Source organism: Pelodiscus sinensis, chromosome 3 (genome assembly GCF_052426305.1).
Source record: "Pelodiscus sinensis isolate ZL-2025 chromosome 3, ASM5242630v1, whole genome shotgun sequence".
NCBI classification, from domain to species: Eukaryota; Metazoa; Chordata; order Testudines; family Trionychidae; genus Pelodiscus; species Pelodiscus sinensis.
Genome location: NC_143054.1, coordinates 16,810,070 through 16,823,466, shown reverse-complemented (window position 1 = coordinate 16,823,466; position 13,397 = coordinate 16,810,070). Strand labels below are relative to the sequence as shown.

At 43.5% G+C, this 13,397-nt stretch overlaps 1 protein-coding gene across 2 annotated transcripts in view; it reads right to left on the bottom strand.

The window, feature by feature from the left end:
- The window catches only part of ATAD2B (ATPase family AAA domain containing 2B), a 157,387-nt gene that overhangs the window by 35,152 nt on the left and 108,838 nt on the right, over positions 1–13,397 (bottom strand). For both annotated transcript variants that reach the window (XM_075923418.2, XM_075923419.2), the window contains exons 23-24: positions 9,768–9,890; positions 1,159–1,296 (exon numbers count right to left, since the gene is read on the bottom strand). In XM_075923418.2, coding sequence (XP_075779533.2) covers positions 1,159–1,296; positions 9,768–9,890 — 261 coding nt within the window. The remainder of the gene's footprint in view (positions 1–1,158; positions 1,297–9,767; positions 9,891–13,397) is intronic.

Sequence of the window (13,397 nt, the reverse complement as noted above, 5' to 3'; positions counted from 1 at the left end):
TGCCTGGAAGGGAAAAAGCAACCCACTTCAATATATGTGAACTCCCTTAAGAAATTACTCTGTTTTTGCTTAAATATTAATAACTGACCCCCACAATTCAACTGGAAATGGATTCACTAGTCTCAGGGAATTAGCCACACACATCCCCTCTCACATGCCTTCTTATTCTGGTTTGTGAAACATCACATAACACAATTTTAAAACCAAGCTCACTATGGCTCATTTAATTCTCTATCAGTAAAAGTAAATCTATACGGCATACCATCAAACACAATATACATCTGTACTTTAGAACTGATGTGACAGTGCTGGACAAACTCAATTTCCATTCATTTAAATGAGGTCAACTGAAACTACCTTTCACCACTGGACATTTAAAGTTGTTCACAACTGGATTCTTGCAAGCAAAACAGCCTGCCAATTTCTATAATTAAAAAATGCCTTTTAGAAAACTCAACACAGGAAATACTTATGTGCAAATCTGAAACAAGAAAATCTTAAACCGAAAAATAAGTTAACTTGAAAAAAATATTTTAAAGCTATTGTAATACAGGCTTAGCCTCTCTAGTCCACTACTCTCTGGTCCAGCAACATCCGTGGTCCAGTATGATTTTAGCTAACCAGATATCCACTTATCAAGGGTACGGCCAAGTTTTCTGCAGTGCCATAAAGTTTGTTTAAAGCCACCAGTCCTGGCTCTCAGGGTTCTGAGTTGTTATTTAGCTCTAATTTACCCCTAAATGTCTTCTAAGAGTCCAATAAGCAATAGAAGTGTTGGTAATGCTGCTACACAATATTGACCCCTCCTGTGGTTCAGCAAATTTTCTGGTTTAGCACCAGTCAGGACCCAAAGGTGCCGAACTGGAGAGGTTCAACCTGTACTTATATTTTTTTAATTAAAACAGTTAAAAATCTTGCTTTCCACTTCCTTCCAATGGTTGTCTCTGCAGAGATATAATGAAGCTGGAAAATGGTTGCTTTTAAAAGACACAAGATCTGTGTGGCTAATGTTCCTCCTCCTACAGGAGAAATAGAAGGAATCACTAAATAAAACAGATAATATATAGTCATACTAATCATTGTCTAAGTGTGCATGAAATCTATGATCATGGCTACCTGGGCTAGTGCTCTACCTACAGTATGATCTGACGTACTCACATGCACATTTATTTGCAGAGTTGTGCCAAACTGCTACTGCATTTTTTTGTTTGTTCCGAAATGCCTCTTCAACTCTTGTTTCTGTTTTCCGTACAGTGGAACCATGAGGATTTATTTGCTCTGCTGTTACTGATAAGCCTGCACAAAAAAGATAAGCATACCTATTTAAATACTCGGAACTGCATAAACCAAATGCACACGGACACAAAAAAGCCTACAACATAGCATTGCATTAAAATATGGTAATTAACATATTTAAGTGGATACTGTTAAACCAAGATGTAAGTGAACAATTTTTTTCTCCAGCAGTAGAATGTATTCAGCATAAACATTTAAAAACTGTTAAATCTGATTGCTTAAGGCTTATATACATATGAAACACTGTAGCACTTCACTACAGATACTGTCTACACCAATGAACCTTCTCTAGTTTCTTTAGATCTTTCCTGAAATGTGGCTCCCAGAACTGGACATAATACTCTAATTAAGGCCCAATCAGCACGAAGTACAGTGGAAGAAATATTTCTCATGTCCTGCTTACAACACTCCTGCTAAAACATCCCATATTTGCTTTTTTGCAACACAGTCAAACCTTAACTGATATTTAGCTTGTGATCTGTTCTATTATAACCCTCAGATCCCTTTCCACTGTACTCTTTCCTAGTAGTCATTTCCCATATACTGTGTGCGTAACTGATTATTAATTCCTAAGTGAAGTACTTTCCATTTGTCTTTAAAAATGTCATCCTATTGAACATTTCTCCAGTTGGTCTACATAGTTTTGAATTATAATCCTATCTTCCAAAGATTATGCCATTATCTAAATCATTAATGAAGATATTGAACAGAGTTGCATCCAGAACTGATCGTCACAGAACCCAATCGTTATGCTCTTTCACAATTACAGTGAATCATTTATAACTACACTCTAGGAATGGTTATCCAACCAGTTATGCTCCCACCGTATAGTAGCTCCATCTACGATGTATTTCCCTAGTTTGTTAATGATAAAGTCATGAGACTGAATCAAATGCCTTACTAAAGCCTAAATATACCACATCTACCACTTCCCCCTTATCCACAAGGCTTTTCACCCTGTCAAAGAAAGCTAAAAGATCGGTTTGACTTATCACCTTATTGTCTTTTAGATGTTTGCAAATGGATTGCTTAGACTTGTCTGTAGTTCCCTGGGTTGTCCTTATTTCCCTTTTTACAAAAAGGGCATTATATTTGTCCTTTTCCAGTATTCTGGAATCTCTCCTGTATTTTTCAAAAATAATAGTTCATGGCACAGCTATCTCCTCAGTCAACTCCTTGAGTATTCTAGGACACATTTCATCAGGCCCTGGTGACTTGAAGAAATCTAACTTGAATATGTAATTAACTTGTTCTGTCCCTATTATAGCTCCCAAACCTACCCCATTTTTCCTAGCATTAAGTATGTTAGGGTGTCTAATCACCACCAACTTTGTTTCAGTTTGACCAAGAAACTCATTAAGTGCCATTTCCACATGTTCTGTTACTGTTTTCCCCTCTTCATTGAGCTACACCCTAGCTAGTTTGAGCTCATTTTGTGCCTTTGCCTTTCTAATTTTGTCCCTACATAATTGTGTAATTTGTTTATATTCGGCCTTTGCAATTTGACCTAGTTTCTACTTTTCCTAGGACTCTTTTTTGATTTTTAGATCATTTATGATTTCCTGGTTAAGAGGAGTGTTCTCTTCCCATACTTTCTACCATTCCTACACAGTGGAATAGTTTGCTCTTTTGTCCTTAATAATGTTTCTCTGAAAAACTGTCAACTGTCTTCCATTGTTTTTTCCTTAGACTTGCTTCACATGGGATCTTACCTACCAATGACCTGAGCTTGTCAGTCTGCCTCTTGAAATTATCTTCATTAGGGATTTTAAATAGTGTATAACAGCATGAAATCTTAATGGCTACATGACTATTCAATAGTTGCAGGGGATGGGGCTTGCAGCCAGTGAACTCCTGGCCCTGCTCCCAGGGAACCCTCTGCCACCCTGCATGGTTGCATCTTCATCAGAAGATATAGAGGCAGTAGCGTGGGGTGGCAGGTGGGAGCAAGTCTGCCAGGGGAGCCAGTTTCAAATCCAGCCCTCCACACCCCTGTCTGTGGGGGTCCATGTTTCCTGCGACAAAGGCTGCTCCAGCATCCCACAGAACAGCCTCTGTCTGCAGAGAGCCTGGGCCCACCATGGACAAAGCCTGGTCCATGGCAGTAGCCCCTGTCCGTAAGAGGTCTGACCTCCCCATCGACAGGGGCTGCTGCCACAGACCAGCTTCCGTCCGTGGTGAGCAAAGGCCACCGTGCACAGAGGCTGCTTTGTGGCAGCCTCCCATGCTCCCCCCAGCTGCTGTACAGGCAGCAGCACAGCGAGGGGAGGTGGCACTGCAGAGCTGGTGCTATGGGGAATGGGCTTTTAAGAGGCAAGAGGGACTGGGGGGGTGCACAGAGCCGGCTCCCGGCACATATTGGCTCCAGCCTGCCCTCCTCACCCTCCGTGCTGTTGCCTCTATCTGAGGCAACAGCGGAGGGTGGGGCGGATCCAGTGCTCATGGGGAGCCTGCTTAAAGCTAGCTCCTCATGGGCACCAGCTCCCGCTCCCCTTCCCCCCCCCCCCCACTGACTCTGATATAGAGGCAGCAACGAGGGGGGAGGGGGCAGGGAGAAGAGTTTGTGTAGTCGACAAGATTAACTGATAAACCAAGATTTATCGGTCAATCACGTTGTCGACTACACATAGAGTTCACAATAAGGGATGTCAATTTCAAGATCATTTTCACCAAAGCTGCCTTTCACTTTCAAATTCTCAACCAGTTCCTCACTATTTGTCCTCCCAGTAGCTTTCTCCACCTTCTGAAATAATAAAATGTCTGCAATACATTCCAGGAACTTGTTGGATAATCTATGCTCTGCTGTGTTCATTGTGTGCAGATTCCAAATGGAAGTGACAGCAATGTAATACAACTCTAGATCCTTTTTGGAGAAACTTTGAATGATGTTGATATCCTTTAGACCTTCCTACAATGGAGATTAGGAGATTTCCTAAAGATTTCCACGTAGGGTGTGTCTACACAGCAAGGCTTAACTTTAAATAAGCTATGTAAATTGAGCTACCATCGCACAAAATAAAGATGTCTGTCCCACGGAAGAAGAAAATCATTTTCTAAGGAGCACTGTCCTATTCTTGCTCTGGAGCAGTAGCAAGGACACAAAATGTCTCCTATCAAGCATTGTACTCCTGGAAGGTAGGTCGTTGACACTGTGATGCTATGGGAAATGCACTAGTTCTATAGATTTAGTGCTTCTGTGCAAAAGAGGGCAATCTGGCACTCATGTATACCATACATGCCATGCTTTTGGTATGTGTCAAGGGTTGTGTGGAAGGATCAATGGAACGAAGTGGCACAGACATTCCTGACTTCTGAGTTAGAGAAGATTGATGTGAAGAGATATCTTTATGGATGACCACTTGCCCTGTGTCATAAAATTTTTGACAGATGAGCCCCATCCTATAGGGATAGGTCGGTGGTGAGCTGTAACGACGGGGAAATTTGTGAGAAGGGATCTATAGAAATACATTTGCTGAGTCTTTCCACAAGTCCATAGAGTGTTTCACTTTGGTGGCAGTGATAGAGCTTTATCTAATCTGTTGTTTGTTCAGCCTGTAGACAGAGCTGAACCGCATCTGGATGCACTTTATGTGAAGTCTGGCATGAGATATCATGGATATGCTAGAGTCTTATGCCCAAGAAATTGGAGGTAGTGTCTGGTGGATATTTTAGGGCTGGTTTGTACTGCCTCTATGAGCATGAACAAGATGTGAAACCTGTAGTATGGCAGGAGCAGCCTGACACCTGTACTGAATTGAAATGAGCTCCTATGAACTGTACATAGGTGAACATTGACTTTTGGATGTCCCAGTTCCAGAAACAAGCCTGCAAAATTTGGGTAACTTGGCAAGCCTTTCTGAAGGAGCAGGCTCTGAAGCGACAACTGTTCAGGTAGGGGTAGATCATAATTACCTGGGAGTGCAGAGGAATCACCAATACAGAGAGGACCTTGAAAAATCCTCTTGAAGCTGATGAAAGACCAAAGAGGAATACTTTGTATTGGTTAATGGTCCTGGCCCATGATAAATCTGAGAAACTGATGGGAGGGAAGTAGGATTAATGGGTGGAAATAGGCCTCTAGTAGATCAAGGGCCAAAAATTAATCTCTCTGTTCCAAAGATGGAATAATCGCCACAAGGACAAATGTATTCAGTGCTCTAAGGTTCAGTATCTGTCTTCAACCACCACCTTCTTGAATATGAGGAAATAATGAGAGTAGAAACCTGTGTCTCGTAGGTGTTGAGGAACAGTCTCCATGGTTCAGAGATAGCAGAGGTGATTATTTCTTTTCATAATAAACTCTTTCAAGTCCCTGAAGGGAGATGGAGAAGGATACTAAAGGTGTGGTGGAGACAGAGAGAAATGAAGTGGATGGAATACTCATTGTGGACAATTTCCAGAAACCATCGGGCAGGTATTATCTTTCTGTGTTGTGAAATGAAGCAAGGTGGTACCCCAAATGGGTGTGAGCTGCAGTTGGTTGAAGGGAGTGGTCTGATGGTTTGACATGGATGTTTATAAAAAGGAAGACGTGGGGCCCAATGGTTTATATATGGAAAATCTCCATTTTTTCCCCTGAAGGCTCATAACAGAGTTGAGTTGTGAAATGTAATGCATGGGTTTTATGTTGAGGTGGAGGACAACATTTTCTTTTTATTCCAAGGAGTGGCCCTGGAGTCTTTAAGCATAAAGAGGGATGCATCAGTCTTCTTAGCAAACAATTTGGTGCCTTCAAAGGGGAGGTCCTCTACTGTAGTCTGCATTTCTTAGGGAAGCCAGATAACTGCAACTAGATCTTGCTATAAAACCACTGGTGTAGAGATGGACCAGGCTGCTATGTTGGTTGCATCACATGCTGACTGGAATTCTGTATTAAACATCAGTTGCCCCTCACTAACAATCACCCAAAACTGTACACAGTATGACTTTAGGAGCTGAAAAATATACATGTTAAGCTTGGTGTAATTGATGTAGTACTATTTTGCTGTCAGAAATTGGTAATTTGCACTTCTGAATTGCAATGTAGTGGCTGAATAGGCCTTTCTCCTAAATAAGGATTGGCAGTGCCTCGACCTATCATAAGGGATGGATTTTATCTTGTGTTGGCAACCAGCCAGGACGTAATATTTCTCATCAGCCTGTTTGCAGATAGACGTGACTGATGCTGAGGTTCACCATATAAGTCTGGCTGGGTCCCGAAAGGCCTCGTTCATGGGGAAGGCTATTCTTGAGGAAAAGCAGAAGTGCAAGATATCGAAGAGTTTCTAGTGGATGTCATTTACATTCTCAAGAAGTATCTGCAATATGTCTGCCACTCTTTTTTAGCCAGCACTTCTAGGGATGGAAGCGGGAGGAGGGGGGGAAAAAAATCTCTGTATTGTCTGGAGAGGAGGAAGAGATGTTGGTCATTCTTGAATCCACTCTTCTGTTCCCTCTATGATCTCCTTGGATGTTCGGAGGCTCTGGACACAGTGGCTGAGAGAGACCACCTCAAAGGCTCATGGTAGACCATGCTAGATGCTTGGGAGGTGTGGAGTCTGACCACCGCCCAGGGGTCCCTGTTGGGCCACCTAGGTGATCAAAGAGATCCCAGTAGTGGTGATACCATGGTGGTGGAGGAACAGAAGTTATGACAGAGAGCACAGGTCAATAGTGGGCCCAGTTAGAAAAGTGGAAAGAGTGATTTGAGACAACCTCCTCCTATTCACTATCTGATTTACTACTGGAGAATGGAGATGCATGACAATACCAATGAAGATTCCAGCATCCGAAGTAAACTTGTTACTAGAAAACTGGTACAAAGCAACAGAAACTTTGGTATGGGAGATACCAAGAGATCTCTAGAGGTGACAATCTATGCTGATGGTGGTTGCTGATGAGCCGATAAGTTCGCAGCCAGCCTTCTTAGCAAGTCTTCGTGCGCCTCTTGCATCCACTGATGTAATCCACTGATGGTAACGATGGGGCTGGATCACCTAGGGCCTCATCAGGAGAGGACAACGAGGAGTCTCTCAGGAAGGGCTGGTCATCCATCTGCTCGTGGACTTGGTTGCACTAGTGGGGCCGCTTGTGTGGTCTCAGGCTGAGGGAGTCTGGGTGCCTCATTGCCCTCAGTGTCCTGGGGTCTGGAAGCAGTCATAGTAGTCGACTTATCCATCTCAGATGTGATGGTTCTATGGGGGGGAGGGTCGCTGCTGAGGGGCTCCCTCGTCTCGAGGACCCAGAAACAGATGCTGACCATGGGGGGGGGGGGCATTTGACTACTGCTCCCTCTGAGGTTGAGCCATAGCCAACCGTTTTCCTCTAAGCATTGTAACCGGTGCGAGGGGTAAAAAGGTCTGCATGTTGTAGTCTGTATGCCCTGTCCCTGTGGTGCTGACTGAGGCAGAATATTAGGTGGTCCCAATGTTGTCCACATTGCAGGCAACGGTGTCAGAGATAGAGTCGGTGCCATCAGGTCTGGTGTCGGTACCGGTGCATCAATGGTTGGTGTCGGGATCGGTGCCAGCACTGGTGTCAGGGTCGGTGCCGCACAGACATGATTGTCGGTGCCGGGATCCAGCACAGACATCACTGTCGTGCCGAGGATGGTGCCATTGCCCATAGTGGGGCCGGTGCCGGGGTCGATGCCATTGCCCGTGTTGGGTCCAGCGCTCGTATGGGCAATGCTGGCAGTGTTCCCGGTGCCATAGCAATGGTGGATGGGTGTCCATGGACCCAGGTGGCTGGTGATGCGGAGGCTGTCTCTGGCATCAGTACTGGTAACGGTGGCAGGGATGCCGTTGGCGCCATTAACTGTGCTGATCAGTGTGCCGTCGATCTGCCCAGCACTGGGATGGGGAAAGATGACTGTTCCGTTATAGCTGAGGACAATGGCTCTGGGGCAGTTAGCACTATCAGATTGTGAGCCACATTAAAAGTCTCCAGAGTTGATGGCCTAAGTTCCTGAAGGGGTCCTTAGGCTTCTCTCCTCATGGGAGTATGCCTATGTCAAGACTCTGTGCGTGGCTATCCCGGAGCGTTTGTGGCCAAGTGCCTTTCCTTTGGGCGCAGTTTTCGGCCTGTCCTGTGCGAGGACTGTACCCTAACCTCCTTAGGTTTCCTCTGGGCTGGAGATTGAGACCCGTGCCAGGAAGTCTTAGTCTTTTACTTAAACAGAGCAGTAGTAACCTCCCACACCGAGGAAGGGGTACTGCTCACCGACTGGGCTTCTTTTGGCGCCGGCGATTGGAGAGAAGACTCCATAAGTAGCTGCTTAAGCCTGGAGAGTCTCTCCCTTCTTGTCTGTGGCTTAAAACTTCTACAAATCCTACAGATGGGTGTGCAATGTGCCTCACCCAAACACTTAAGGCAGGAGTCGTGCGGATCCCAACAGGGCATAGGTTTCAAACAGGACACACAAGGCTTGAAGCTGTGTGGACCTGGCATCCCCTCCCTCAGCGGCTGGGGAGAGGCATAGAAGAAGAACAATGTCCTCTTATCCTTCCTATTTACACACTAATTACTATACTTAAGAACTATTTACAAACTAACTTGATACTAACTACTCTACTTGAGAACTAATTACAAGCTAAGGGAAGACTAGAAGTCTGACAGGCTCCAGCTGCTGTAGTAAGAAGGAACTGAGGAGGTGGAGGGGCCAGCAGGGGCATATATGCTGGCGCCACTGCAGGGGGCTCCCTGGCTGGCCTTATGGATACTGCTATGGGAAAAAAGCTCCAGGATCCGTGCACACGGCACACACACACCTGATTGGAATGGACATGAGCAAGCACTCGAAGAAGCAGCATTTGTTTAAAGTTTAATGAAATTTCTTCTTTGCTCATTGTGACATTTGGCCAGGTTATATACGGACAGATAAAATCCTCATTATTGTGTTTGTTAGACTTTGCTGCCTTTTAAACTCTCTCAACATTGTGCACTCAATATTATTTTCTTGATCCAGAGATATATTTGTACTCTTGCTGCTTGGGATTTCAATCCATATGGATTTAACTGCAATTTTCTCCAATCAGGATATACATCCCACTAGATGCCATGGAATCTTTTTAGATGCAGCACCAACCATGCTTCACGTAACCATTCTTTCTGTATAGTTTATGGTCAGTTATTACACTATTCCACTATGCTCAATAATACTTTTATATCAATGATTTTTTTCTTCTGCCAGGCATCCTAATACACCCACTTTTGCTTTCAAGTGTCTCAGATGTTTATATACAGCTAGTCCCCGAGTTATGAATGCATCAACTTACGACCGTTCGTATTTATGACCAACCTCCTATACAGCTGGAACCCGAGTTACGAACAAAATCTGCATTTACAAACAGAGCAGCTGTACGTTAGTGAATGTAATCTGACTTATGAACAGATCAAGTTAAGATCTAGAGTTTGGTACGTAACTCATTCGTAAGTTGGGGACGAGTTGTATTACAATAAATATTTCTTTAGACTAACATTCCAAAACTTACCTCTTTTTCGTCTTGCTTCCTTGATTTCTTCACACATTTTATTAAATTCGGGATCCAACTCAGCAGCTATTATGGCATGTGCTGTATCCTTCAAGGTACAAGCTCTGTGTCTAATTATTTTATCTATAAAAAAAAGTTAAGACATTATATGTCTGAAAATGGAAGAAAAAAACAGGAAATCAAACAACGTAAGAAAACAAATGAAGTAAGACCATTATAAACATTAAATCTAAAGCTTCAGAGGGGTAGTCGAGTTAGTCTATAACTGGAAAAAGTTAAAAAAACAAATAGTCTAGCAGCACCTTAAAGGCTAACAAAAATCTGAAAGTTAGTGTACTCCAGTGGAATGTGTGTCATACTCCAGTTCCTTTTTATTTTTTTAAAGGTTGTAACATATGGATCACATGAAATTACAACAAATAATTATTGGGCAATACAGATTTTTTTTTTAAGGTGGAAAACTGTTGCTTTGAGTTAACCAATGGCAGTGTTTCTCCAATGCAAAAAGTGAGCTTTCACCATCCTCCACAGATTAATTTATGTTATAGTAGAAAGTGGTGCTTAATTTGTCAAGCTTGGTCCAGAAAATAACTTATCCAACAAAATCTTAAGTTCTGCTTCATTCTGTCCCACCACCTTACTGTCAGGGCACCCCTTGTCCCTCCTGCCCGGGGGCTGCCTGCCTTTTGGCAGTTGCGTCCTGTCCTGTCTTGACCCAACCTGGGGAGGGCGGGACTATGAACCCACGACCCTGTCCTCCCCAGGTGAGTGCCCTATCCCCTAGGCCATGTGGGAACCCACCCCACCACCTTACCATCAGGGTACCCCTTGTCCCTAAGCAGATATGTCAATGGGAACACTGAAAGCCTTCACTCATGAGAGAAGCAGCAGGGGGACAAGAACCACTGAATAATTATAAGTAAGTCTACTCCTGCTTCAAGGAAGTACCGAATACCTGAAATTATTAGTGTGGTATATTCTCAGATCATTCACCCAGAGCCTTCTTCTGCCACCTCAATTAACTGATCTTCAGTGACAAACAAACCAGGAAATTAATTAGCAGAATGGTACTGAAGTATTACTGGTATTTAAAACTAAATAGACTTTAAAATAATAAGGGATTACGGAAGCATCCGTTTTATATGAAAAACCAGGAAACATTGTTTATTCCTCAATCTGCTGTCTAAAAAAAACTTCAGGAATCGAGAGTCAATAGTATTAAGATTTTTAGGAGTCTTCTATATCACCAGCCTGTTTCTTTGCCTCAGATTATGGTTGCTTTTTAATTTGTATAATTAACATCATATTATAAGACTCTAAGTTGAGTTTTACTGACTATTATGCCAATGATATTGATGTTTGCTTCTTTGGTGGCTTTAACATTATGACCATTACTGACAGAAAGCAAGTCTGCAGAGGATTGCAGTGTATTCAGCTGGATCTGGGGGGATATTGAACAAAGGAATCTTCACTGGCCAAACTGGAGTCCTAACTATAAAAGTGAAAGACTAATTCTCAAGAGATTACTGGTTTCCAATAGTTTCAAATGTAGTCTAGACAGTAGTCCAATATTAGTCTGTTGAAAATGAGCAGAGATGTGTTGGGTAAAACTGAACTGGGGAAGAAACAGCATTGTGGGATCTGTTTTACTCAGCTAAATGCCTAACACCATTTTCTATCCAGTTATTTGTTTTTAGTACAAGCATACTAGATTGCCAATCATCCATCTTGAATTACCTTTTCTGAATGGTATAATTATTTCAACATTAAACTCTAATGGCTAAATTATATTATCGTTCAATTAACATATTTAATGCAACTTTAAAAATCACTACATATACTCATTAGAACAGCATAAGAGAACAATTAAGGATACCAAACAAAATATGCTAAGCATTACTTAGATCTTTTAGAGTAGTGATTTTTGAGATCAAGGGAGAATTCGCTCAGTCAGAAGCCAAAGCAGAGGAAACTCATTATCCTGGTCTCTTAGACACTATTTACACTTGTTTGGGAAGTAGATAGCCATAGTTGCATATGGTGGATGATCATCATTGTATAATACCAGTAATAAGCTGAGAGTACTAGAAGCACTGGTAGAGTCAGTCAGTAGTGGAGAGTAACTTCTGTACGTGGGAAATTATTACCGGACATCCCCAATATACATCCAAGATATGTTCCAAAAAACCGGGATGTAAAGCAAAACAAGAAGCAGGGAATTTTTTCCCACGGCTGACTTCCATTTGTGCAAATGGGGGGGAGGGGGAAGAGAGGGCGAGAGAGGTTTGCACGACTTAAGAGCAGGGAATGGGAGGACTTATAACACATCAGTTCCTACATGAGTCAACGATGCTAGTGCAGAACCAAACGTACACCAGGATGACTTATAGCAGGGAAGACATGTAGTACATCATAAGTACTGTTGCAATATAAACATACTAGTTGGAGTTACCCAGCGTTGTTCGGGGTGGGTGGGGAAAGAATTTGCACAGGACCTAGGGTGGGCGGGGCAGCCCAGCTCGTGCCCGGGGCTGCAGCGGCAACCACTCTACTGCCCGCCCCAAAACTTTTGCCCCGCTACCTGCCGCACCATGGGGCCACATGACCAGGAAGCTGCGCTGGACCCCGGGCCGCTCCCAGCACCGCCGCCACTGCCTCCAAGCTGGACTCGCCCCACTGCACCCACAACTGTCCCCTAGCAGAGGCCGCAAGCTCCAGCCCGCTGCTCAGCAACCCTCAGCCGCCACCAGAGGGGAGGGGCCCAGGCCAAGTGACATCTCGGGCAAGAGGGAGGAGGGGGCTCCCCTGCCCCGGACTCGCCTGCGCAGTGGAATGGCCTGGTAGAGGTGAGTGGGGCAGCTGCCCCTCTCCTTGCACCTCCACCGCTGGCCTTAGTGAGTGATTGTCCCTGCCGCTTCCCCCAGGAAGCTGCTTCTCCCTGCACTGCCAAAAGTACCTTAAAACCTTTTCCTGGAGGAATGGTTACCCCATGCAAAGTTTGGTTGCAGTAGCTCTTATAGTGCCCAAGTTATTAGCGCACAAACATACAAACATTCTCCTTTATATAGTAGATAAATAATTTAACATTTTCTAGAGAATGAAGGAGGCTGCTAGAACTTCACCAAAAAGAGTGTTAGAACTATACTTCTGCATATCCCTAGAATCACTTCCTACAAAACAGTCCCCAAGTGCATGAGTTTGGGATACAAAGGTCACAGACTATATATTAAGGATGTATTCACTTTTTGGTAGTGAAGGAGATACAACTTTATGTTGCTTTATTTTTAAGTTACTCATATGAGAGTCACCAAGTGTTAAAGAGGCTGAGATGTAGTATGAATCAGCAACCTATTTTCTTCTTTAGTACAAGGATGTAAGGAGAATAAAATCCTTTTCCTCTGAAGGCTAGCAGCAGAGGCTATATCACAACTGGCTCCAGTAGAGAATGTATTTCTTGGTGCATGAGACTCGTGTGAAATTATTTCCTGAAAAGGGATGGGAGAAAAGGTATGAAACTGGAGGGTATTTGTGTGTCAGTCTACCTACAGGTCTCAACAGTCTAACGTTATCACAGTCTAGGAATCTGTGAAGAGAGGTGGGAACAAAAGCAGAGAAAGAGGCAGGAGAAAG